The sequence below is a fragment of the Atheta coriaria genome, unplaced genomic scaffold (genome assembly GCF_025399875.1).
Source record: "Atheta coriaria isolate IRGN ID8LTWV9N9 unplaced genomic scaffold, Caltech_Dcor_3.1 hic_scaffold_1_pilon, whole genome shotgun sequence".
NCBI classification, from domain to species: Eukaryota; Metazoa; Arthropoda; class Insecta; order Coleoptera; family Staphylinidae; genus Dalotia; species Dalotia coriaria.
The window spans coordinates 1,007,032-1,033,988 of NW_027045443.1; the positions used below are offsets into that span (position 1 = coordinate 1,007,032).

General features: G+C 44.7%; 2 protein-coding genes across 2 annotated transcripts; one reads left to right on the top strand and one right to left on the bottom strand.

Annotated features, from left to right (window-relative positions):
* The first annotated feature begins 348 nt into the window (after nt 1-348).
* LOC135793285 (uncharacterized) lies at nt 349-1,797 on the top strand. Its single transcript, XM_065304183.1, is given in 5 exon segments — nt 349-420; nt 478-1,114; nt 1,203-1,467; nt 1,531-1,610; nt 1,613-1,797. Coding segments are annotated over 5 exon segments (1,239 nt in total).
* Nucleotides 1,798-6,223: 4,426 nt separating this feature from the next.
* On the bottom strand, nt 6,224-25,594 carry LOC135804231 (transcription factor hamlet-like). Its single transcript, XM_065318036.1, is given in 3 exon segments — nt 6,224-11,943; nt 11,946-12,170; nt 24,947-25,594. Coding segments are annotated over 2 exon segments (1,572 nt in total). The 5' UTR covers nt 12,156-12,170; nt 24,947-25,594; the 3' UTR covers nt 6,224-10,581.
* Nucleotides 25,595-26,957: the final 1,363 nt, after the last annotated feature.

Sequence of the window (26,957 nt, forward strand, 5' to 3'; positions counted from 1 at the left end):
TCTGAGTTGCAGAATAATTTGATTTTGGTTGATATTTCGTGTGATAATCGTCTAAAAAGGGTAAATTTTAACTAAAAACATGTAAAATTAAATTTAAGTTGTTTTTGGTGGTAGGACAAGCAAAAATACATTCGGAATGCCCTCTTTTTGGGTACCAGCTCTTGTGAGGAGGTACCAGATTGGTCTTTCAATGCCCCCTTGGTGAATGTTTATGTTTTTGGTAAAAATAATACTAGGGTGGTAAAATGTACCAAACGGGAGTTGAAATCTCCTTGGAAATCACAGATTAATGCATTTTGGGATGATTCAGAGCAAAATTTCAAAAATGTACTAAATGGTGAGGTTCCTATGCTTAATGAAGACTCTCAACCGATAGAAGTGGTCTTTGTTGCTTCTTCAGAAACTGCGTCGAACATAAAAGTAACTTTAAACAATTTATTTACAATTTATTACTTCAAGTGACTTTTTTTATTCTAGGACTTTCGTAGAAACTTAGATACAGAAGCTACTGCCCGGTTCAACTACCAGTTATTCTCCGAAGTCTTCAACTTTTTAAACCTCACCCCTGCTGAATCTTTTGCACAGAATATAAACTTCCTACAAAAAATTTCATCTACATCCAAGGCGCTTATCGCGCATCCTTTGCGAGTAGACAGAGAAAATTTTACTGTCTACGATTTTATAACTTCTAGAACTCCCAATAGACGCGCGTTTCTTCTTCGTGCTCCATCCCTGAGTGCAGTATCAAATGTCTTCACTCTTCCTCTGGAACTCAACGTGTGGTATGCTTCCTATGCGCTGTTGGCGATTATCTTGGTGACCATTTTCTGTATCGTCAAAGTGGAGTGGCGCTTCCCGGACATGGTATCCAACAAATATCGTATCATGTATCCGAGAATGGTAGATGTGATTCACATGCATATTTCTGCAATCGCCCAGCAGGGTAGTGAGGCAGAGCCAATAAGCGGCGGCGGTCGAATCGCCACTTTTCTGGTGTTTCTATTTATTTTGTTCCTATACACAGCATATTTGGCGAATATTGTTGCATTGCTAGGTGGTACCACAAAACGAATTCATGGTGTGACCGATCTCAAAGACTTCAATGTGAAATTAGGCGTAGACAAAGCAGATTTTTCCAGGGATATCTTCAAGGTAAGACTTAGAATTGTCTAAAATAATTTCTAAGAGGTGATTAATATCAGGAGCAAGACTCAATGGATCACCAAGAACTCTTCCGAGAAAACTCGCCAAAGACGAATGCTATATGTCATTGGACGAAGGCATCAATCGCATTCGAAGTGAATTCTTCGCGTTCCACGGGAACAGCGATAAGATCTACAAGATGATCGACAAGCTGTACGCGGACAACGAAAAGTGCGGGTTTGTGGAGATACCGTACCTTACTGAGCCTCACCTGCTGATTGCAATTCGGAAAGATTCAACGGTCAAGGAAATTATTAAAATAGGGTATGTACCGTCCCTCCATATCATACCTTCAATTATTCTGTGTTTATATTTATTTTTATACAGATTGGCGTTGTTTTTCGAACGTGGTATGCACCACAGAGTGAAAAGTATTATTTTCGCTAAACAACCTCAATGTTACGCTGGGGTACCAATTTTGTAACTGTCTCCTTACTAGATTGTTACTTTGCTTTCGTCATCTACAGTGGTGGTACTGCAATGTCCATTCTAATCTTCCTAGTGGAGATTTTGGTGTCCCGCAATCGAGTTTCGCGTAAAGTTGATCAAATTGAAGGTGAACTGCAGATGCAGAAATCTGTAATTGATCCTTAGATATCCACACACACACACATAGAGAAAATGGCGCACTTAGTCGAATTGAATGGAAATAAAACAATTTTCCACGTGTTATCAATGTTTTAGTAGCGGCGAGGAAAAGTAAACGGACCGAGTGTGGCATTCGCATGCGAATAAAGAGCAGCCCGAAGATTGCGGAAGCGATTTTCTCGCGCGCTCGGGCCGGCGCGGCGCACTCTTTCCTCACGGTACCATTTGAACTCGTTTGGATGCAGAAATTCCATCTCGTTGCATGCATGTAACCAGGGCGTGGTTCGCTCATCGACTTTATGACTTCTTATTCAGCGCGCCTCGCTGGCGCAACATCATCGCATCCAGCGCGGCCAGATGGTGCTCTCCTCTTCTCCATCGCTCGGCGCGCTAAAAAAGCAATCAATCTTCGCGCGATTAGTTTTCTACGATGGACTCGTTAACGAAATTCGTGCGGGGCATCTTCACAATACAATTGGCGCATCTGCACATACATGGTATGCCTTGGTGTGCGGGTGCGTTAACGCAGCGTAAGCGATTTAGTTATTAGTTATTACGGAATCGAAAATTATCCACGGCGCTGTGTGTATGCGTGGCGCGAGCGAAAAGTCGAACGGGCAGAACGCCCACACCGGCCCGACCCGGCCGGAGTGCAATACTCCGCAACGTAACAACATGCTCAGCGCTATGAATTATACGACTTAATTGGTTTCCGTTTAATTGGGAGCCTCACGCTTTGTGTTGATTCGGATAGTTTTTCGACGCATGTTTCGCGGTACATTATGCACGCTCCTTTTTAAGCAGCTATTACTGCCAGAGCTTATTAAGATCTACGTACGTAGGTATACCCACAAAATAGAATAGAAGCTGCTGGAGGAGACAGATTGCTTGGTGGTAGACACCGAAAGTACTTCGGAGTCATTTGTTTGCGTTTAGAGGCGGGTATCGCGCTGGCATCGCGTCGTTTTCGGATTTTTATTGCGCACGAACGCATCTCAATTGCTCATCGTGGCCGTTTGTTTCTGCGTGCGCGACGATTATGCAAATGCGCACGCCGCGATAAGACCACTTAGGCAGATCGGAAAATATTAGATTACTGCAACGCCTGACGTCCGATGATGACCCGGCGATGCCCCGATTTTTTACCCAGGCGATTATGTGACATGTCCGCGCGCGCAACCGAAACTGCTCGCCAGATACGTTACGGTAACCCGAACTTAGATGCTCAGATTAAGGATGACTTAGAAGTTGAGATGGGACCACCTACGAAATAATCGCACCAGGTGGGACAGGTACTAAGGATTCGCACAAATTATTATTAGACCGCACAGAGGGCAAAATTCAAGGGTTTCAATTGATTTTTGATTCAAAAAAATTTTTTTTTTTCTAAAGTGAGTGTTAAGTGTCCTTAACGAGACGCACGAAGCACGCTGGAGCAACATCGGACGATCTAGGCGTTCGTGCTGCGCACGAAAATTGAATGAATGAAACAGTAATAAATAATAATGGTCGGGCGCGCGCACGGCGAAGGCTGCATGCGCAACGCGAGCACAAACGCCACCACATAAAGGTTACTTACTTTGAGTTTACTTTTGCGTCCAAGAAAGTCCACCGAGCGGTGGGTGGCAGGCACCACACCCTTGTGCTTGTCTACGAATTGCTCGGCTTCTTCACAAATCTTAAAACCAGCAGACATCTAAGGTCGCTCATTATCTGCGCGTGAATTTTTGAATTTCGACCGAAGATCGAATTTCCTTCAAAATTTCGATCCACTGTCTTATACCTCTGGTGCGCGTGACGCAACGCCGAGCGAATATCTTCGGCACGGAAGTTTTCAGGGTGCGGCTCTAGCTGCGCGCGCGCGCGCCATCGGTAATCTACGATATATTATGCTGGAATATAATATTGTGTATGGATGAATAAATCTAGACCAGTAGGTTTCGATTTCGTAATCGCGAATCGGCGTGCAGCGCGCGCGCGCGCGCTCGGCCCGACAACAATCTAACAATTTAACGATTCCGAGAGCGAACAGCGCCGCTTTTCGCCATCCGCGGGCACGAGTCGGGGGCAGCAGCACACAGAGACCGCTCGCGAGAGAGGAAAGCCGGGAGGCATCGCCGACAATAAACGGCAATAATGCACGATAATGAGCGGCGCGCGCCGCGCTAATGATGAGGCACGCTGCATTGACCTATTTTTTTCCGCTGGTTTTCATCAAAAATCGAAAATAATTGATTCCGATTGCGTGCACGCTTTCTTTGGACATCGCCATGTATTTTTCGACTCGTCAATTGTCTATTTACATAACAATTTTTCAATTTCTTCATAATTATAGTCGTTGGAATAATAAATTTCGGCTTGTGCCATCACAGCTAAAATCAGCGTTTGTGTTTCGATTTCGATTTGCGTTTTGTTGTTGTTGTGATTTCATAAGAGTAACGAAAAAGTGGATTGATTATACACTCTTTGGTTTGGCGTGGTCCGAAATGGGAGAAGCACAATTCGCATCGCAAGAACTCCTTGCCTGTGCCACTCCGCTGGCGACTCGGAATATGAGTTCGGCTGTGTGTGCGTGCGCAAGATTTGAAAAGTGTATCACCTTGATACGCGCGCCGATCTATCGCGTATCGCGTTGCAATAATAATAATCGCGAGCGTGTGTCGGTGCGCAAACACGTTCACCTACTGAATCGCTCACACAAAAAGTCCTTCTTGAATCGCCCCGCGCGCCGCGTCTCGACTTCGCTCTGCATGAATGTATGGGTGTTGCGTGTGCGTGTGGACGTGAATGTTGATCGATCCAGTGAAGAATATCCTTGGATCTTTTCCTATTTCTCTATATTTAAAACAAAATACGAGACACGCCCGATTCGATTATTTCTAAGATGACGCTACGTTTTTTTGTTTTGTGTGTTTGGGATTTTTTCATCGTTTTGGGTGTGATATATTGATTTTCTAATTAAGTCGCGCGGCGATGGTGTGTGAGGTTGACTTAATTGTGTGAAACGGCATATTAAAAGTGGAATCGATCCCGGCGCGAAACTCGTAAAAATTTTATTCGCGCGCCGAGCGGCTGCTCGAAAAAGGCAAGCCGACCATTCGATTTCATTACGCGCGCTTAATTTATTCGCTTCCTATGCGATGTGAAAAAATTCTCCCAAGCGCGCTCGCTGCGGCGGCGACGAGCGTGTGAGAATTAATTGTGATTTGTTTACTTGCGCCGCGCGCGAGCAGGCGCGTAAATGTTAAGGTCAATTACGAGCCGATAGAAAATTCAATCGGTTTATAAGGCGACCACGCCAAAGCCGCCGGAGCGCCAACGGACGGATCGCGTTACGCCGACGCCGACACGTCGACGAGCGAAATTGGATAAATTTCGTGCGAGCAGGAAGACCCTGCACGTCTATGGAAGGTCTACGACTCATGGGGTACCATGAGATGGACATAGCATGAAAAAAATCATAGAAATCTTTGTTTTATTGAAGATTTTGTTTTGAAAAGATTTTTTTGCATAAATTTTGTTGTTTTTGTTTGTTTTTAAGCGATTGGGAAGACTCTGCTTGTCTAAAGATGGTCTACGATTTGCGGGGTACCATAAGATAGGCATACCATCAAAGAAAATCATAGAAAACTTTGTTTTACTAAATATTTGGTGTTTAAAAGATTTTTTTGGTAAATTTCTATCTTTTTGTTTGTTTCCAAGCGATTAGGAAGACCCTGCTTGTCTAAAGAAGGTCTACGACTTGAGGAGTACCATGAGATAGACGTAGCATTAAAGAAAATCATAGAAAACTTTGTTTTGCTAAAAATTTCCTTTGAAGAAGATTTTTTGCATAAATTTTGATCTTTTTGTTTGATTCCGAGGAACTAGGAAGGCCCATCTTGTCTGAAGAAGGTCTATGACTCGCGGGGTACCATGTGATAGACATACCATTAAAGAAAATCATAGAAAACTTTGTTTTACTATAAATTTCGTTTAAAGAAGATTTTTTCGCATAAATTTTGATCTTTTTGTTTGTTTCCGAGCATGTAGGAAGACCCTGCTTGTCTACTGAAGGTCTACCACTCGAGGGGTACCATGTGATAGACATACCATCAAATAACAACACATAAAACATTGTTTTATAGATTTTATAGAAGATTTCTTCGTTTTTTATTGGTTTTTCAATATTTTTCACTCAAAATATTCAATTTTACAAATAATTTCAAGTTTAGAAGACACACCTTCTTCTATTGTGCCTACCATCAAGGGTGTATACCTGTTTACCTGCATTTCACCCTCAAACCAATCACAAAATGCCTTAAAAACATCCCTAACCCCCCTAAAAGCAAATCTACCTGCATACCTCTCCTGGTACCCCAAAAAAATGCATATTTTACTTACCTTCAACAAAAAACGCTAAAAATCAAAAAAAAAATCACAAGAAAGAAAATTCATGTAAATTTTTATTTATAAAAATTTCGTGTTTACACAAATTGCATTAACTTACAAGCTAATAGTAGGTAGTAGTTTAAGAAAGACAAGACTCAAAAATGTGTAACACTTTTGACAGAGACATAATTGTTGTAAATCCATCCGCACGCCAAGCAACCGGTGTCATTACTCATGCCATGTACAAAAAATGCGTTGAAAGTGTGTGGCATTTTAATAATTAACCTGTGTGTTGTGTTTTTTTTATACAAAATAGAAATAGAAACAATATACACTTACGAAACGAAATCCAAAATACACAAAAAAAAAACACAAATGTTACAAAAATTTCCGATATGATATGACTACAAGACGTTCCGTTCGAGAATATGCTCGCGCTGTTTAAATTAAATAAAGCTTAAGTACGTACACATATTAATTAATTGGTAACCATCTAATTGACTATGTCTCCTGTGTCCTGTGCGCGCGGAACGCTGCGTCATCGAACGCACACGCCGTTCAAATTGTCATTTTTAACGAGCTCTAAGAACAACGCATTCTGTTACAGAAAGAGAAAAATATAAAACACAAACAATTACAGTATTATACATCTACATAGGTAACTATGATCGTAGGTGACTTAATTAATAAAATTAATTAAAGTGAATCGTGCATCGTTGAGTTTACAAACTATACAAATTTTTTTACATATTTAAGAATAAAATTACATTTATTTATTTTTATAAAAATAAAACGCATTCACACACACATTAGGAACAAATTCGTAGAGAGTTCCTCCCGGGCTCCGCGACAGCCCGGGCTAGCTGGAGTTAATTAATTGATTAATTAACATCTATCATTAAACCTTAAGAGTTTCGCAAGAAAAGCGTTTGCAGCTTCATCGCAGGCAGGAAGATTGTACGACGTCGGAAATAAAAAGGAACACATATTGTTAAATATATCGAGCGTTACTTGTTACATGTTTATCGTAGGTTTTAACTTTAAGGCGCCTATATATTAATTTAGTTTACGTGCGTCTTCGTTGCGTGATTACGTAGGATTGTACTTTCGTTGTGTGTGGAATTTTGGATCAAAAATTCGTTGTATTCGCACAGGGGTGATTTTTTTTTTCTCGGGGAAAATTTCCATATCACTTTTTTTACTTCCTAGACTTACTGGTAACTGTTTTATATAAAAATGTATAATAAGTGAGAGTAAACTAGTTAAACGTGTAAAATTAGTTGTACTTGTTTGTTTTGTACGGTTTTTGTTTCGTTTGTGGCACATGCGTTTGTAGTAGGAAGTCTCGCTGAATTTCATCATGTATGCACCGAGAAGAAACACTGCATTTCGTGGATGATGTGAAAATTGAGGAAATGAGGAGCGAAAAAAATTAGGTGATTTGCGCGCTTTTTAATTATTGCGATGAAAAAGAAAGTTGGCAACACGGAAAAGTCAAGAAAACGCAGGAAAATTCATACGCCGAGCGTGGAAAGTGAAAAGTGATGCATTAGAAATTAATTAATGTTGCTGATGAGTTTATTAGCGCGCTGATGAGTCTTTGATGATTCGTTAATTCGTGCGTGATTTATTTGTGCAATAATTCGCACAGTGTGTAACACAACGCACAATAAAATTAACAAATCCAGCCGAGTGTGAATGATTTCGCGATGAAATTTATTGTTTGTTGAATCAAGTGGAAAGCGAGTGGAAAATGCGGCGCGGTGATTCTAACGGTTTCCAGCCTCCGGTGGCGGTTAAAAACTCGTCTAAACGTCTACGTGTTTATCTTGATGTGGACAACAAAGCCGCACATCGGTGGGTGTCGGTTAGGCAAATCAAATAGAATTAAGAAACCGAAAAGAATCAAACGCGCAAAAAGTGTTGTGATGCGCTCAGCATAGCTCAGCGCACACAAAGAGCGACCGGCACACAAAAGAAAAAGTTGATACACATTACATGTTACGACCAGAAGTGCCCGCAGAAGAAGACCAAGAAGAAGAAGATGAAGATGACTGCGACGAAGTTACCGTTAGAAGGCGATTGCGCGCGAGGTTAGGCTTAGCCTACTTGCAGGAAGACGCCGCACGTACCGCGAGCGGTTCCTGCTCTTGTTCTGCTCGACCAGCCGGCAATTACTATACGTATTCATCAGCATCAATTTCAGCGCGGCGCGCTTTTTTCTCCACCAGCGCGCTTCTTCGGTTCATTGGATTTCGAGCGCAGAATATCATCGAAAAATTTCATCCGCACCGAAAATTGTGTAACATGCAGCGAAAGAAAGCAGAAACAGTAGCAGTCGACACGCAGTACGAAATGTTTATCACTTAATTAATTAACGAAAACGAGCGTCGAGCGGCGCAAAAGTGAATTAATTAGGTTTTACGATGACATTAGAAATCGCGCGCGTAAAAACGTCGCCACTTGCGCTTCGCGCGCACGCCTGGAAATTGGAGCAATTTGCATTTAATGCCGACGTCGCTGTAAATGATTGTGAGTCAAAAATTCGAGCCGCACAATTATTAGAGATCCGCCGGAGGGCGCCCGGCGTCCGCTCCAGTTCTTCGCCGCGGAATTTCTATTTCGTTCTTATCAGCCGTGAAGAAGACTTGAAGGAAATTAATTGAAAGGCATGAAATAAAAGACTCGCAGAACAAAATCCGGTGCAGAAGAAATTGAAAAAAAGAAATTCGTCGGCCGAAAAAAAAAATGGCTGACGTAACGAAATAGAAATCGATCCGTCCACCAAACGATGGATCAATCAGATCGAGCGATTACGCCGTGATGACTTCTAATGAAACGATTAAGTTATGATTAAGTCGTTATTAATGACTGCTCTCGATTTGCTTTCGTTTTCGTTCACATCGCGCGCTTTTTACGTGTTGTGATCAATAGAAGAACAAAGTGCACAAAGACCCTTTGGAAATCTTAAAGATTTTTAAGTAGGATACAGCGGTGAAAAGAAGAAGAAAACAGTTCAAGAGTAAATAACCGCGCACCGGAAATTAAAACAAAACTTCCCAACGTGTTAAAGTGTGTTGTTAACAAGTACAGACCCGAAAATGACCGGTATTAAGAAGATGAAGCGATGAAAGTCAGGCAGACGAAAGTGTTTTTGGCGCGATCGGTGATTAGGCGCGACTTCCTGTCGCGGAGATCGCATTACGCGTTGATTTTAGGCAATTTCCTCCCGTTGGATACAAGAACCCGACGGGTGGCACTCGATTCACAACGAAATCGATTTCCGGTGGATGCTGTGTGTATTATTCAAGTATTTTTTTTTATTTATTTCGACAATTTAGTTTCGTTTTTCGTTTTTCGCGATCGCGATGAGGTAATCCACGTGTATTGTCTTGCGGCGTGCGGTTATTAGCGCTATTATGCCGTTATTAACGAGCACCGCGAAACACCGCGCGATGAATGAGCCGCTGAGAATTGGAGCGCCCGCGCCGCGACCTTGCATTCAATTTTCGACATTGTTGTGCGCGGCGCGCGTCTTCGGCGGGCTTCTTGCGCATTGCAATTTGCATCAGCGCGCGCGCCGAGAACAATACGGCGGGCATCAATTAAGTCCGCCCGAGCCGGTCGAAAACGAGAGCGAAGTGATTCAATGTTAACGCACAGCGTAACAACACACAACTCACAACTCGCGCATTCGAATGGTAATAATATATTAGAGATCAATTTGTCCTCGGCGCTGGCGACACTCATGAATCTTTTCGAATCAATTTTCGATCGCGGCGCGCGCGCGCGACCATTTAATGCCTCGTTAAAGAGCGGCGGCGCGTTGGCGTCAAATGTGACATGTTTATATCGCTAACGAGCGGCCCGAGCGAATTAACCGCGCGCGCGGCGCGCACATAAATCATAAGTTTCTCAATCTCAACATCTTCCACCCAAGAGACGCGGCGAGCACAGCGCGCGCGGATAAATTTTAGGCGGCGAAAACGCCTGAAAAGCGCACACTGCCGGCGATCGAATGCGATAATCAATTAATTGTTGTTTTACTCGCCGTTTAGCGCTTTAAATGTCAGCGGCGAGTTATACGGCAATTAATTAGCCGTAACTGTCCGGGGAATCGAAGAAATCGCAGAAATCACGCCGGCAATTAAAGCGACTCGTTAAAAGTGGAAAACGTTACGTTTTCATACGTAAGCGGTCGGGAAAAAATGCCGAAGATGCAACAGAAACACATGAAACAAGCAAGAAAGAAGTGTAATTAATTAGTGCGTCGTCTGGGAAGAATCCGCAGTGTTTTCCTCGCGTGTAGACACAAATAATTAACGAATAGTGAAGGAAACCGAACAAAAATCACCCCTGATGTTGTAAAAAATCATTTTTTTTAAAGAATTTTTGTTACCTCGCTAGACCTACACACGATCACGACGCCTTCCTCCGCCGCGTCGTCATCGTCATCGTGATCGGCACATTGTTATTATCCTGATTCTCGTCGTCTTTCGCATCCATCCGGTCAAGTTTATCTTCTTTATCCACGCTGTCACATCGACTGGACGCCGCGCTTGATGAGCGCGTCGATGATCTCGAACTGCAATAATCCCGCTCGAGTTTCACCTCCACATCCTTCGCATCCGCATCCATCTTCTCCGGTATATCATCCACTTTTTCCGCCTTGATTTGGTTGTTGTTCATGGTGGACACATCGTTGTTGTTATTCTGCGCGGCGGCTCCAAGTCCAGCGAGTTGATTAATCGGTAACAATCCGAGTTTTTCAAAACGTTCGAGTTTTTCCAACCGCTCGAAACTCGGCGCGCCCAGCGCCAGTCTCCCTTCTGTTACCTTACCCATGAAGTTACGGATCTCCTCGAAGTAGGACTCTTCGTTGAGCGCGCGTCCTTGGAACGAGCGCCGCTGGAGCGCGCGTTCATCGAGGATAGTAGGACCGTCGGCTTCGTGTTTCTTCAAATGCCTGTCTAGATTAGTCTGTTGACCAAAACAACGCTCGCATAATGGGCATTTGAATGGTTTTTCTTTGTTGTGGATGTTGCGTACATGCCGCTGCAGGTTGGAGGAGATCGAAAATGAGCGCTCGCAGTAGCGGCATTTGTACGGTTGTTCACCAGTGTGCGTCCGGAGGTGGCGCGTGAGATTCGCGGAACGTGGGAATACCTTACCGCAGTATTTACAGGCGTAGCGATCCTTTACCTTACCACCAACACTACCCCCGGTACCCCCACCGCCTCCGGGTGGTAGATTCGTAGTGGCTGTGGGTGTAGGTGGATCAAATTTACTCACAGGTGTCAGGGTAGGCGCCCGGAGCAGGTCAAACGACGGAGACGTCGGGGACAGCATTGATGTGGGCAGGAATGGCGGATAACGCGGATACTGTATGGGTACTTTACTCTGCGCGCGATACATCGCCTCCAGCATCATCGGATGCATGGGTTGCGGTGGGAAAAGCACTGGGAAGTTACCAACACCAAGTGATCCTTGCCCAAGAGCTGTAGGCGGCAGGGGCGGCAGTGTCCCGCCCATTTTATCCGTCTCCGATGCAATCACGTTCGAATTCTCGTCTTTACCAAGGCCACGCGCGGCGGCGGCAGCGCGCAGTATGGATTTCTTGTGATCAACGCGCAGGTCCAGTGGCTGTTCATATTCCGCCTCTTCCTGGGCGGCGGGTCGGCTGGCAGGCGACATGTGTGGCCCGCGTGGGACGGGCGACGCTGCGCTCTTACGCGATGACAGATCAAAGGGCGCGTCGTCATCCGGAGGCGGCACGCGTACTGAGAGGGATAGACCGCCGCTTGCTTGGGGCTGCTGTGACCGCTCGTCGCTACCAGCATCTTGCGCGGCGACGAGTCCTTCTCTCTCATGGCGGCGGCGGCGGCGCTGCGATGGCTGGAAGCGGCGGGGTACGGCGTGTGCGATGACGACGAGGGCGGTTTCGGGGGCAGGTAGCGGAGCCACGACGGTAGCGATTGGTCCACAATGTTCATTAAGGATTCTGGGATCTGCAAACAGAAAGAGAACACGTTTTTTTATTTGAACATGGCAGGAGAAGGAAACCGTGAATGTTTCACTGGTAAATGTCAGAAAAGTGCGGTTAGAAACGTCGATGTGACGTGGTTGATAGCTCTGCGCCTGATGGCTATACAGCCAGCAGTGACGAACGCGCCGAACGCTTGATAAGAATAACTAATGTTCGTACAAATGCTACAATTGATGAAACGTAGATATTCGCCGCGCGAGAGGCGAGAGGCTGCGCAAACGTTTCACTTTTTATCAACGCGCCTCCATCGCGTACAACAACTACAGCCATATGTTTCGTTCGTGGCTTGTAATTTAAATTTCGCTGTTAAATAGCCCGAATTCGTGCTACATTCCATCAAAACATCGATTGTTTTGAATAAAATTATATGAAAACTCAAGGATAATCAATATTTATTACAATTGTCTATAAATATATCTTTTAAATAAGCTTACCAGCATGAATTAATTAGTAGTGAATATTTAAAACAATAAATGGTGTGATTTGACATTAAAATGTCAAATTTCAAAATTTTGTTTGTTTTGCGCAGGTCAGTTTAAAATAGGTTGGTATTACTCATGCGCCTGTTAGTGTGGCACGACTGCAGGGAGAAAAAACCGGGAAGGCGTCGGTTTGTGCAGTCGTTGCAGAACGTTATAGCAAACAAGTGTAAACCGAAAACCTGTTGTAAAAAGTGTGCAAAACACAAAGTGTAACATTTAAAACACTAATCCAGACTTTATAAACGTAAAACTAAGTAAAACAGTTGCTGATTGCAGTGGATCGCAGAAGATCAGCCACAGAATTGTCAAAATTTCGTTTTTTGTTTGAATCACGCTCAACGTCCTTGAAAAAAGTAAGTTTTTGAGTATATTCCATAATATTCTGTGATATATTCCATGTCTACAGCCTATTTTTAACTTATTTCATTGTTTTTCTTTAATTGTTGCACGATTTCACAGATTTTCAACTAATTTTATTGTATTTTTCAAATTTCAGAGGTCATTGAACCCCCTCCAGATTAGGCGGCAAAAAAACGAACTAAGGTTATCGCCTGCACTGCATTTTTATTTATTCGCGATGTGCACAACAGTTACACCACGCTGCCAATCGTGATTGTTGAACGAGAAACAGGTGAGTGTAAATACATTATTATAGAGTGCTTGCTCAAATTGAGAACTGAATTGAAGTCTCCCCTGCACTTTCAGCTAGACGACGACTGCCGGTGCATTTTTGTGCGCTGTCGGCGGCGGTGACCGTTGCAGGGCATTTGTTAACACGTTTCCCTGGTCGTGTTATCGGTACGCATCGTGGCGTGCCGCACGTAGCATGTCGTACCGTCGCGCGCGGCGCGCACACGCCCGCAGGGCTTCCTCCTTCCTTCGGCCCTCTCAGCCGCGCGCACCGCAAAGCAGCAAGGAAAAAAAAGGTAAGATTACCGTACGAGAACTGGAGCTAGCTGGCGAGGCTGGAGCGCCGCGTCCGTTACGTCCGCATGTCCGGACATGCGAACAGATAAGACCCGCGAGCGCGCGGAACGCTCGCTTTTCTCGCAGGCTAAGAAAGTCGCAAGTCGCCAACCCGCGCGCGCGTTGTTATTCCTCGAGTGCGCACGTTACGTAAAAGCGCTTTGTCCTGTTACCATTCTCAAACAAACAAATAACCGGGGATGAATTATAAATTATAAAGTTTTACTTTGAAGTTTAACTTAAAACTCTTACAAATTTAACTATTCGTAAATTTATTCACACAGCGCGTGGGCGAGACGGATTTTTTCCCAAAGCGTCTGAATTTTTGATGACGTGTGTACGCGCCACACGAATTTTAAAGATCACTTTGTCTGCGAGGTGAACGCGCGCGCCGAAACCGTCGAAAAGTACGTTTTATCGCCGGAATTGACATTTTATCAGGAGCTGCGTTGGAGTGCGACGTCGTTTGATCTCTGACCTCTCGGAAATCGATGCCAGATGCTACGCTGGATAAATTTTCGAAGCCGAATCCTACGTCTAATACTAATGATTCACACTGTTGATTAACGAGCGCTCCTGTTGCACACATTAATCTCGATGCAATCGCACAATCTGTCAACTTGTAAAAACAACTTGTTACGGTGATCATTCCGGTAGGTAACTAGCCCTTTCACATGATAATCTTAATTAAATTATCTCAGCGTCATTATGCTCATTAGTTTTTTTTGTATTCGACTTGGAACCGATTTCCACCTTGCCACACGTGTGAGGATGGCGTTTTCTCAGGTGTTTGCTTTCATTTTTGTCGGATTCTTTTCGCGCCCGGCGTTGATCTAGCCGAGTTATGATGACTGCGCGCTGCGACCAGTGATTATTTGTCGATTATCGCCCTAATTGAATTAAGTATAGTCCTAGTTACGCTGCCGACTCATTCGGTGCGTTCGCGGAGCGGACAAGTGAACTCAATTAGCGTCGACGCGGACGAAATCCGTCGAGGAGCGGAATGCCATTAAAATTTAATGCTCTTTCGCTACGAAAAAAGCAACATCCGAAAAAAGTTGCACGCACGCTGAAAAAGATACGCGCGCTTGAGCAGATATTGAATATTTCGATCATTAATCACCATTGAGCATTCAAATCGATAGCGCTTTTTATGTCTGCGTATGTTTTAAGACGATTTTTATTGAAATTCGTTTGTTTTTTGTGAGAGAAAAAAAAAACTAAAATGAAAGTTTTAGTTTTACACACAAAAAAAAGTACGGATTTCTTTAAATCTCTTCGCTTCTTCGCACATTTTCCGATTTCTTCGCAATTGTGGTTTGAGTGTGTTTTCACCCAGCCGGCCGCAGAATCGTATTTCGCGTGCTATTGATTTATGCCCGCTCCCACTTCATTTCATTCACTAAAATTGCGATCCGGTCGAGTAGAACCGCGCATTTTTCGCATCGCGCGCGCGCACCAAGTAGTGTTTACAGGTGCAGAAACCGTCCGCAAGACGATTGGGATCAAAGGTTGGCCGGCGCGCAGCCGCCGCGCAGATTTCTCATTTTCCGCATTTTTCCGCGCCGCGCCGCGATCGCCTTATGCGCCCGCTCGCCCAGATATTAAAGATCAACACGTCCGACACGTCGTGCGCACACCGGGCGACTAATACCTCCGCAAACGCTGGAAGAATCACCGCAAACAATGCGTGATTTATCAAAACGCTCAGTGGATGAGTATCGCTGCGAATGTGGAGTAGATATTTATTATCCGCACGGCTGGCTTGATTACGCCTCACTTAACATAACTGATGCTCGTTTTTCTGGCCGCTGTGCTCAACCCGAAGGAGCAGGAGCCGGCGCGGAGAAGAATTTCAATTTCTTGCAATAAAATCGATGCACGGATGCGCCGCGCGGCTGGAAATTACAACTGTAACTCGTCCCGTTCGTCTTCATGTTCTACTTGTTGCTTTTTCTCGGGTGTTCAGTAATCATTTCGGGCGTGTCGCTTGGGAAAAATCGATTCGCGTCGATCAAATCCACCGGCGTGATGTTTTATGACTTAAATTGCTACTTAGTGCATAAGCGTGAAAATGTTTAGGTTTTATTCGCGCGGATTTAAAATTCAATGAACGCGCTGCACAGGATGAATATAGAGTCGTAAGTTGTGGCCGACAGCGCCGCGAGTTTTCCACGTTTCGATGTTTCCGCGGGCGCGCGCGCGCGCGCGGATTGTCCACGAGCGGCGATAAACAAAATCGGCGGGCAGCTTTCTTTCTTTCGGCGCGCACTGCGCGAGATCTAGGCTTGGCCCCGGCGCGCCAGTAATATGGAGCAATATATCAGCCAGGCAGCGCTAGCGAAACGCTCGCAAATCAAGCGCTAATGGTCAGTTTGCGAACGTCGCGCTTCCTTTCTTCGTCGCTCCGCGAAAACTGCACCAATTTCCGAGCGCGCCAAGTGTTCGCGTTGTCCGAGCGCAGCCGGCGCAACGCATTAAAACAAGAAGAAGACGACGACAAAGACGAATGTAACTAAGTTATAAGCGCAAAGTAAATAAGCGCATATCCATGCGCGCGCGGCGCGGAGAAAGTGCTCGATTTATCGACGCAAGCGATACGTTTATTTGTTGGCTCGCGACTTTTTTCAGCCAAGTGTATCAGTATCAGTCTTCTTTTGATTAATTAAACCACAATTTGAATATAGGTACTACACTGCGTAGAAAAACTAAAATTACGTGAAAAGTTGAAATTTGTATCGAAAACAGAAAGTTCGCTTGTCAATCGATGAATAATCGATTTTAATTGATGAGTTATTAGCTGGTTATTAGCGAACGCGGCAGCAAATGATACAAAGTGCGTAGATTTCTATTGTCGATAGCATTTTCGGAGCGATTTTATGCATCGCCGAGTGCGCTCCAAATTTTCTTCATCGGCGAGGCCCACATTCAACCGGATTTCGAACTTTCCGAACGGCGCGCATCGAGAGATTGATTTATCCAAAAACTAAACGCTTCCGTCTACAGCTGCTTTAATTAGCCGCGGTGAGATTAGGCAGCGCGCAGAAGAAAAAAAACCGATCTACTTTCATTGTCCGGCCGTACAGCTCGGATTTCTTCTTCTTCTTCTTCGGCGTCTTCGCGGCGTGCTTCTGCCCGTCTGATCTAGATTTGTGACTTTGTCGTCGTCGCCGTCGATTCCGCGTTCGGCTGCCTGGACAACTATCACTTTTACCAATTGAATGGCCGTCTAATGGCCGCGGCGGCGCGGCGGCGAGGAGCGGCAGCCGTAACCAAAGTTACGCGCGCGTGTAGAAAACGCGAGCGGATCGCGGACGTAGCGGTGGTTTTCTCAGCCGCGTCGTCATTCCGGCGACGCATCGATGCGTGCTCGCGCTCGCCCGATGCTCGAATTGAATATTATGTATATGGAGACACATTCAGATCGCCGGCCGCGATACCGAATCGATTTGATTCGTTGATTAAAAACGAATTAAGTGTTTGCTTTCTTTACTTTAAATTTAATTTTCTAATTTGACCGAAAAAAATTATTAAAGAAAACAAGTTGTGTAGATGAGAAAAAATAAACGCGTTTGTAATTTAGCTAACAATATCGAATTCCTCGTGAGTTGCAAGCACAAAAACGCAGCGATTAAAATTTCGTTGCCCTTGTGGTAAAGCACCATCGCTAGCATAAAGTGTTCTTGCGTTGGGTTTTTGCGCGCAGATGCGACGACAAATTGCAAAAATCTCAATCGCCGCCGATTCGGAATGGCACGCAGCAGCCTCGTCTACCGCCAGCATTGTCTCGAACGTGCAGGCATTTCGCGCTCCCGACGAATTAATACCCACCGGCCAAATGCGGCTGAAACGCGAAAAACCCGGCGCATCTCCATATAGCAGCGCACAATAAAAATATCCGTTTAGAGAATTAATTAAGCGGCGATTAAAAATGCAAATAAACGCGCGCGGCGGCGCAAAAACCACTCGTCTCTTCTTCTCGGTAACAATAAACGCTCGCGGACGGCGATAACGACGCTGCGCACGACGCGATGATGAACATTCCCGAATTTTAATTAATCTCTTCTCGGAGACGGGCACACGTCGCCGCGGCCGGTAACGTTCGTTAAAAGAAATAATCGTTGTGCGCTCGCGCAAACGAAAGCTGCATATAAATTCGGCGCTAATGCGCTGGTGCATGCGCCCCTTTGATTCGCCAGCGCGGCCCGCGGAATTCGCTGCCGATCGTCGTCTCTGTGTGTGCACAATTACTTTAATTGACTAATTAAGCGCGCGCTGATGAGGAGCTGCGTCCGATTTCGTGCAAATCGATTTGCATACAATGGACGCGTCGGAAATCAACAATTTTCATATTTTTCCTTCTCGCGCTCGCGCCCGGCGCATCCACCAAATTCGTAAAAATTAATTTCACGCTTTCGATTGAAACGCGCGTCTCGTGTGTGGTGTTTCGACAATTACGCGCCCAAATCCGTCTTGAAGGCGCTGCTGCACTCGTCGAATGCCAGGCGCTGCCCGCGCGTCAAAGTTCAGCCAACACTCGGCGATGCGTAGACGTAATAACACATTATATGCAAATGCGCTCATCTCCGCGCGATCTTCAATTTTAATAATCGCCTAATCTCAATATGTAATGCGCGCGCGGCTCGCCGTCCGATTTGGGCATCGCCGGCATTTCCATAATTTATTTATTATTCGGCCGCGCGCGCCGTCTCTCAATGAACTCCGTCCATCATTCATAGCCATGCATTTATTCATCGGGCGCGCGCGCGCGCACGTCCAATCATCATCCATCTAATCCCGTATTCATTGAATTTCTTTGAATCGCGAGATGCGCGCGAGATCTGAGCGAGTGGCGTGGTGAAAATCGATCGGGCGACGCGATCCAGCGTCGTCACGCGCATTGTTTTCGTTTATGATAATCCACGCGGACGGATGCGAGGTGAGATGTAAATTTCGATTGTGCGCGCGCGTTATGCAATCGGAAACCACGGATTTGGTTAGGATTATTTCACCCTCGGCAGAAAAATTGAATTATTTCTACTTTCAGCTTTAAATTGACAGTTTTTCATGGTTTTGAGACGTGAAAAGTGATATTTTTGACAATATAGTACTTTAGTCACGGGTTTTAGTCACGGGGTGACTTTAATTCGTAGTTTTACAATACAAAAGTATAAATACATAAATTTAAACATGAAAATAGTATTGAAATAGAAAAAATAGTGTAAGCATCACGTGGCTAAAAGTTATTAAACACTCGTTTGATTAAGCGCTCGCTACACTCGTTCTTGACCAATCTTATGACAAAAACTGCCATTTAATCACTTTTTCTACGGTTTCTAGACACGAAAAGTGGCAATTTAATCACAAACGGCCAAAGACGTGTCTAAAGTACTTTAGTCACGGGTTTTACACACGGGGTGCCTTTAATTGCAAGTTTCACAATACAAAAGTTCAAATACAAAAATCTAAACGTGAAAATAGAGTAGAAGTTTAAAAAATAGCGTAGGCATGACGTGGCTAAAGATAATTATACACTCGATTGATTAAATGCTTGTTATGCTTGGTCTCAATCAATCTCGTGACAAAACTACAATTTAACCACTTTTCTACGGTTCCTAGACACAAAAAGTGGCAATTTAATCACAACGACCAAATACGTGTCTAAAGTACTTTAGTCACGGGTTTTACCCACAGGATGGCTTTAGTCACAAGTTTCACAATACAAAAATTCAAATACAAAACTAAAACGTGAAAATTAAGTGAAAATAAATAAAACGTGGTTAAAGTGTCACTTAGCGCACTTGATAATTAAAATATGATTAAATACGGCCCTGTAGATATGAAAACTCAACTTACTCTTCAAAATCAATTCATTTGTGTAATTGTTTCACGCTGTAAAGTTCACTTGACGATTTTTTCGGCCACAAATCGATGTCATTTAAATAGAATTTATTTAAGTAAAAGTGAAAGACACTTGTGAAGCACGAAAAAAAAAACACAACGATCGGAGAAGAATTTAAAGGATCGTTGTTGAATCGCATAAATTTCCATAGCGAACAATGCGCGCGCCGGCCGCGTGTGTGTGGAATATTATGAATTTAATTATAGCCCTAATGGAATAATAATCAAAGCTCGAACGCTTTAATCGAATTAAATGTGAATCTGCGCCGGAGAACAATCGGCGAACAATAAGTCATTCTAATGTATGCTTCGCGCAATCGCGGACGAATTTAATTATACGTCGTCGTCGTCGCTCATCGATGAATTCGCGATTTGTCACTGCTGGGAACGCAAAAACGCCACACGCGAGCTGTTTTTACGCTGCGCATGCCGATGCCGACCGCGCGCCGTAGTTGGTAGAACTGTAACATCCGTTAATGGCCGAGGATGTGCACCGCAGAGATCGGTGAGATTATCCATCCGACGAGCGGCGAGTTTCTCAATTTGTGCATGTTATCACGGCCGGCTTTGGGGCCGGGCTTCATTAGTCGAGCTGCGAATCGGTCGGGATGGCTGTTCCCATAGTAAAATGCGCCGTGTGATGCCGATTGATAATTTCATCGGGACAAATCGAGCGCAATCGCTGCCATCGATCGGCAACTCGCGATGTATTCATAATTCCGGACATTTTCCTCTCATTTTTCGTTCGAAATTCGCGTGTTTGCAGACAATTTGAATAAAAATTTATACGTAAACGTGAAATAAACTGATTTTAATTGGTCGTCATGTTTACACCTGGATTTGCATGATGGCATCATCGCTGTTTATGCAAATTAACGACGACGACGCCGCCGCAGTTACATCTGTTTTTCGTCACTGTAGCAGCCGAGCGACACTGACGCGCGAAGAAAATGCAATAATGTGAGAGTTTTTCATCATTTCGCCGGGTATGAAAGACGTCATTAACCTTGCTCTATATTTATGTATTCATATTGAAGCTGATGCACGGCGACAAAACGCGCAACAAGTGCAACTCGCGGATTGCGCGTGCGAAAAACGCCGCAGTGAAAACGAAACAAAACGGCTCGCATTGTTCACTCGCGCGCAGATTACAATTAGAGATGAGGACGCGATTGCACCGCTTGAAAATGACTCAATCTCACCGAGTAATGAAGAAAAAATCTCTTTTTTTTTATTTCGCGAGTGGCGAGGAATTAATTGTTAGGGTTTGAAATGTAGAAACGTATCGCAGGAAAATTGAAATGATTTTTTCGCGGTGTTAGAGGTGCCTCTCGCTGAGGTCAGAGGTCGGCACGTGACCGATCTAATATAATAGCGGCTCGCGCGCCGGCCGTGCTCGAAAGCGTTTTCTTCGGGCGCGCTTCTTTCGGCACGCGAGCGATGCACGCCGAGGCGCGGGCGATCGCGCGGCTTGCGGCGCTCTCGTCGGCGGCACGATCCGCCAGATCCACGATCCGCACGAGCACATTAAGCGCGCGCGGCCCCGGGGACAGACTTACGACCGGCCCGGACGTAAACACCGGTAAACACGGACGGCGCTGGAAAAGGACGCCGCGCCGAGCGACATAAATCGCCGTAATGATTCAATAAAATTCAGCGGCTGTGTGCAGCAGGATTGCGACACTACACCCACCCATCACCCAAAAATTAACCAAACATAACCTCACACATCAGCTGTCAATTGTCATCGGATTGTGGTAAGAGCGATGAAAGGTGCTGGTTTAATTTAATCACAAACGGCCAAAGACATGTCTAAAGTTCTTTAGTCACGCGGTGGCTTTATTTTGAAGTATTTTTTATTACAAAAGTTCAAATAAAAAGCGGAAATAAAGTGAAAATAAGTTAAACGTGGTTAAAATGTCACTTAGCGCACTTGATAATTAAAATATGATTAAATACGACTCTGCACAATTGAAAAATTAGCTTATTTTATAAAATCAATTCATTTATGTAATTGTTTTGCGCTGTAAAGTTCAATAAAATACAGCGCTGTGCAGCAGGATTGCGACACTACACCCACACCACCCAAAAATTAACCAAACATAACCTCACACATCAGCTGTCAATTGTCATCGGATTGTGGTAAGAGCGATGAAAGGTGTTGGTTTAATTTAATCACAAACGGCCAAAGACATGTCTAAAGTACTTTAGTCACGGGGTGGCTTTATTTTGAAGATTTTTTATTACAAAAGTTCAAATAAAAAGACCTAAACGCGGAAATAAAGTGAAAATAAGTTAAACGTGGTTAAAATGTCACTTAGCGCACTTGATAATTAAAATATGATTAAATACGACTCTGCACAATTGAAAAATTAACTTATTTTATAAAATCAATTCATTTGTGTAATTGTTTTGCGCTGTAAAGTTCAATAAAATTCAGCGCTGTGCAGCAGGATTGCGACACTACACCCACACCACCCAAAAATTAACCAAACATAACCTCACACATCAGCTGTCAATTGTCATCGGATTGTGGTAAGAGTGATGAAAGGTGTTGGTTTAATTTAATCACAAACGGCCAAAGACATGTCTAAAGTACTTTAGTCACGGGGTGGCTTTATTTTGAAGTTTTTTTTATTACAAAAGTTCAAATAAAAAGACCTAAACGCGGAAATAAAGTGAAAATAAGTTAAACGTGGTTAAAATGTCACTTAGCGCACTTGATAATTAAAATATGATTAAATACGACTCTGCACAATTGAAAAATTAACTTGTTTTATAAAATCAATTCATTTGTGTAATTGTTTTGCGCTGTAAAGTTCAATAAAATTCATTTGCGGCGGATTGCGACACTACACCCACACCACCCAAAAATTAACCAAACATAACCTCACACATCAGCTGTCAATTGTCATCGGATTGTGGTGAGAGTTGATGAAAGGTGTTGGTTTATTAGCGCTGAATTACCTGCCTCACTTGTTGCTGCACTCACGACGATCATTATCGCATTGTATAATTGTATAATTGAAATTTGTTAATAAGAGGCGCGCGCGTCAAGCGCGAAGATGCCAGATGGCAACGAGCGCGCCGAGACAATAGGTCATTTGCATAATCGTTATTCATGTTTTATTTGCGAAACATAATCGCGGCGCGCGATCATCATCATCATCATCAACCACATCGACAGCATCGAGCGAAATCATCGTTTTGGATTAATAATAATAAGTAAATTGATTAAGCGCGTGCGCGGCTAAGTGGTGGCTAAGTGGCGATTTGAATGAATCATAAACGATCTCATATTTTATTTCCATAATGAAAAATACGCATTTCCAAGAATCCGATGAAGAAATCACACGCGCGGTTGTTTTACTGTTTTGATTTAGATTCGAAGTTTGAGTTAATCCGGTGGGTGTGCTCACCCGTATTACACGAAATGTCAAACGCTTTGACATTACTGACATTACTTTTATTACGTTTCTGCGCGCGCGCGAGCGCGTTTTTTCCACACGCAATATATTTAAGCATTAAAAGAGCATAAACGATTGAGCAACGGCTATGATCGATCGATTGGCGTTGGCATCGAGCCGTCGTGTTTACGAGCGGCCGCCATAAAACGGCGAAAAGTGCATTTTCAAAGAACTGCGAGCACTTCAACTTTGACCAACGCTTGCAAGGCGCATGCGCGCGCGCGTTGCGTCAGGCGAAAATGTAACACGCAAGTTACTTGCTCATCCGGAACGTGCGGATTTCGGCGGATTGCGCAAGCGCTGCACTGCGCTGACACTCGCGTCACGTAACCTAATGATTCCATTTGGTCATTTGTTGTCGCCGGAAGAAAAAGGTACCTACTCACCTCTATCGGTTGCAGGGCAAAGTGGACATCATTGTTTACACAACAAGCATTGACTTGACTTGATTTACAACACATGCATGAGTAAGTTTTGACTATTAAAATACATTTTCGGCTTCAGTTTTGTCTTCAGATGATCCAAGATGGCGGGTTTTTCGTTGGGAGGATGACCACCATACACCGAGGCCTAGCCTTTGCCGTGCAATCCCTGTTTGCTACATGAGACAACCTGCTACAAGACATAGTGTTAAACAAATCCCAAATGGAATCATCATTCATTGAAAACAAAAATGTGGTAAGTGGTAAATTTTTCTCTCTTTTCTATGCAAAAGAAAAAAATGTAATCCATCAACAAATTTGTAAGGTTTTTTGCTTGTTTGATTCGCGGATTGTTGCGTCCGCGTGTGAGAACGCAAAATGTAACGAAAAGCGCGCCGTGCAACCAACAATAGACTCGACAATTTCGTCGTTTACTGCGTGCGTTGTCGAGCGCGGCCCGCCGCGGCGTCGCGCGTCGAAATTACTCAATAATATGGGAACTGGAGTAACATCTCCGAGGCGGCATTATATTCAGCGCGCACCAAACAACAAAACACAAACGAAGCGGTCGTTCGCGGCCGCGTTTGCAAACAACGCAATTAACGCGCGCCGACGACAATCACCGCTTTTAATTAAATGAAGACGAAATACAAATTGAATCAAATGTCTTTCAAACTCTAACACGAAAAACGTTTTTGTCGTCGGCTATTATTTCGTTTGCTATAATTTTTCGTAAACTGAAAAACTTGGGTTTTTTTCTTCTTTTCTTTTTTTTTTTTTCGTTGTTGTTGTCATGTGGCTTTGTTCACTTTGTTCACTTTGTTGCGGGTTTTTGCATATGTGCGACGAATTGTCTTGAATGACCGAAAAACAATAACGGCCTAAGACAATGAATCGTTGTCCGCCGCCTAATGCGTTTCAAATGTACGGGCCGCGGCCCGCCGGAGAAGGCAAAACAGATCCAATTAGCACTAACAAACGCGTGCCTGTTGCGCGCCGCGCGATGTGACAAAACAAGCGTAATGCGAGCGAGCGCACAAAGAAATGCAAAGCATGTGAAATCCACGACGTCGGCGACGGCCAGCGACGACAAAAGATGACAAAATTCGTGTAATTTGCCCGTCTTCGTCAGACGTCGACGCATAATCAACTTAATGAATGGCCCGCGACGAATCCGCGTAAAACAAGCAAACGAATTCGCCGCAGCACAACATTTACAAACAAATATTAAAAAGAAATTCGCCGGAATGACAATGTGACAGCCGCGCTTGACGGGCAGATGATGAATTTTAATTTCGTTGATATTATGATACATTTTTTTCACTTTTTTTTTGTGTAAGAGCCACGGCTAATTGCGCGCATTATTCGGCATTACCTATTCTGTGCTCGGTCAGGACACAAATTTCTAGCCCGAGCGACAGTTAGAAAGCATGCTTAAATTAATTAATTCGAGCGACTCGAGCTGAAGTCCTCGGCGAAATGGATTACACTGCGACTTACCGTTGAAGGCTTCGTCGATGAAAATCTTCGACAAAATCCTCACTTGTGATTCTTAACTTTTTTCCCAAAATGATGCGACAAAACACAGTATTCGTTGATAAAATTATTCAAAAAATCAATTTTCACACTGTTTTTCTGCTTCCGGCGCGGTTTACAACAATTGCACTGAAATTAGTTCAGTCTGCGGGTGGCCGGCTGGCAGGATCACCGAATCCTCTCCCTGGCACCGAGGATACAAGTGGCACATTTCGCACTCGAGGCGTCTTAGGGTTGTGTAGACAAGTTGAAAAGCCACGTGCGCTTGAAAAACACGTGCGTGTAGAATACAGTTGTCTGATAAAGTTGTCAGTGATGATCTGCTGGATGTGTTGTTGGTCGAAGAGCAACTTGTAATTAACTGATGTGATAATAAAAGTTTGATTTGCAAAGTTTGGAACAATGCGCAGCGCACTTGAAAAACTTTTACTCGCGTCGAGAGCGCGCGCTCGCGTGCTGAGTCGGCGGTGCGCTTGGTGCTCTGCTCCGAACGACGTCCGAACAGACACTGTCCGCGAGCGGATGCTGCGCGTCGCGGGCAGGTTCGATGCTAAGATGATACGCGCGAGCGGCGCGCGCGACGGCGAAGAGAGCGATTTCGCGCCCGCTCCCGAAGACGAATGCGTGCGTTGGCCGAGAGCGCGCGAGCCAATGACGGGCGGGTCGCTCTGATTTTTCGCTCTGCAATGCCTACGCGACCGGCGGAACATCAGCGGCAGCGACGTTTCCGAGCGGTGACTTCAATGCATCACCAAGAAAACATCCAACGTAAAAAATTTAATTTTTTGATAAAAATTATTAATTTAAAGTAAAATAATATTAGGTAGAGTGTAGTTAGGTAGTAGTTGTGTAGTTTTCGCAATTAGCAAAAACGATAGCTAAGTGACTTTTACTTTTTTCGTCGCAGCATCGCGCATAGCGGTGTGTGCGCGCGTGTGTCGGTGCTCCAGTTTGCGGTAAGTAACGTTCTCCGCGCTCATGTCGCTGGCCGGCGATCGAAAGTGGTCATCTGGTGCGGCGCAGCCTCGGCCACGCCACGCGGAACCCAGCGCGCCGCCGCTCCGAGAAAAATTGTGCAGCGGCCGGGGCGAGCGCGCGCGCGTGTGAGTGTTATTGCTGCTGCTCTGCTCTGCAATGCTTCGATCCCGCGGCCGCGGCGGCGTGTGTGGACGCTGGACGCGAATGTGATCTGCTTTAGATCGACGACTCTTGCGTCTCTCGCGGGCGACAGACACGCGGACGCGGCGCAATAGAGATCGGCCGAAACCGGAGCGCGCGCGCGGCTGCCAAAGGAGAGTGGCCTGCGCGGAGGCTATTAAGACGACGACGACTTCCTGCTTAGAACAACTTTTGCGCGCGTACCGCCCGACCACGCCGCAACTTTTATTTTTATTTATTTTATGTTGTCTGCGTGATTTTTCTTCCAATGCAATGGGAAATTTTTGGTGGAGGCGCCGGGCAATGGAGAGTGAAATGCGTAGGACTTGGACAAAATTCGAAATGATTGATGATTTTCAATCAGGAAAGTGTCAACCGCATTAGGAACAATTGCCACCTGGCCGGTCGCTCGTAGACCGGGTGCCAGCGCGTCACCGATGAAATACGAGCTAATAACGCCGGGGCGCGCGCGCTGAAACTATAACAAATTCAATATCTATTCAAAACACGTCGCGGCTTGCAAAAGGCGCACAAAACGGCGGCCGCGACGCCTCCGTTATGCCATCGCATTCACAATCGCTGGCCGTTTGCGCAACGTTATTAATATCGCATTTGTGGCCATCTTCGCGCCAGGTGAACGGAATTCTCTTCAGCAAATTGATTCAAAGTGCAAAAAACGGCGTTCAAGTGCAGTCATTTGCCCGATCATCACCACAGCGAATATGTGATATGATATAACGCGCAAGATTTCAGTCAGCAGGTGGATTTTAATGAAGGCGCGCGCGCGGATGCTTAGATGCACAGTTTGCAAATTAGT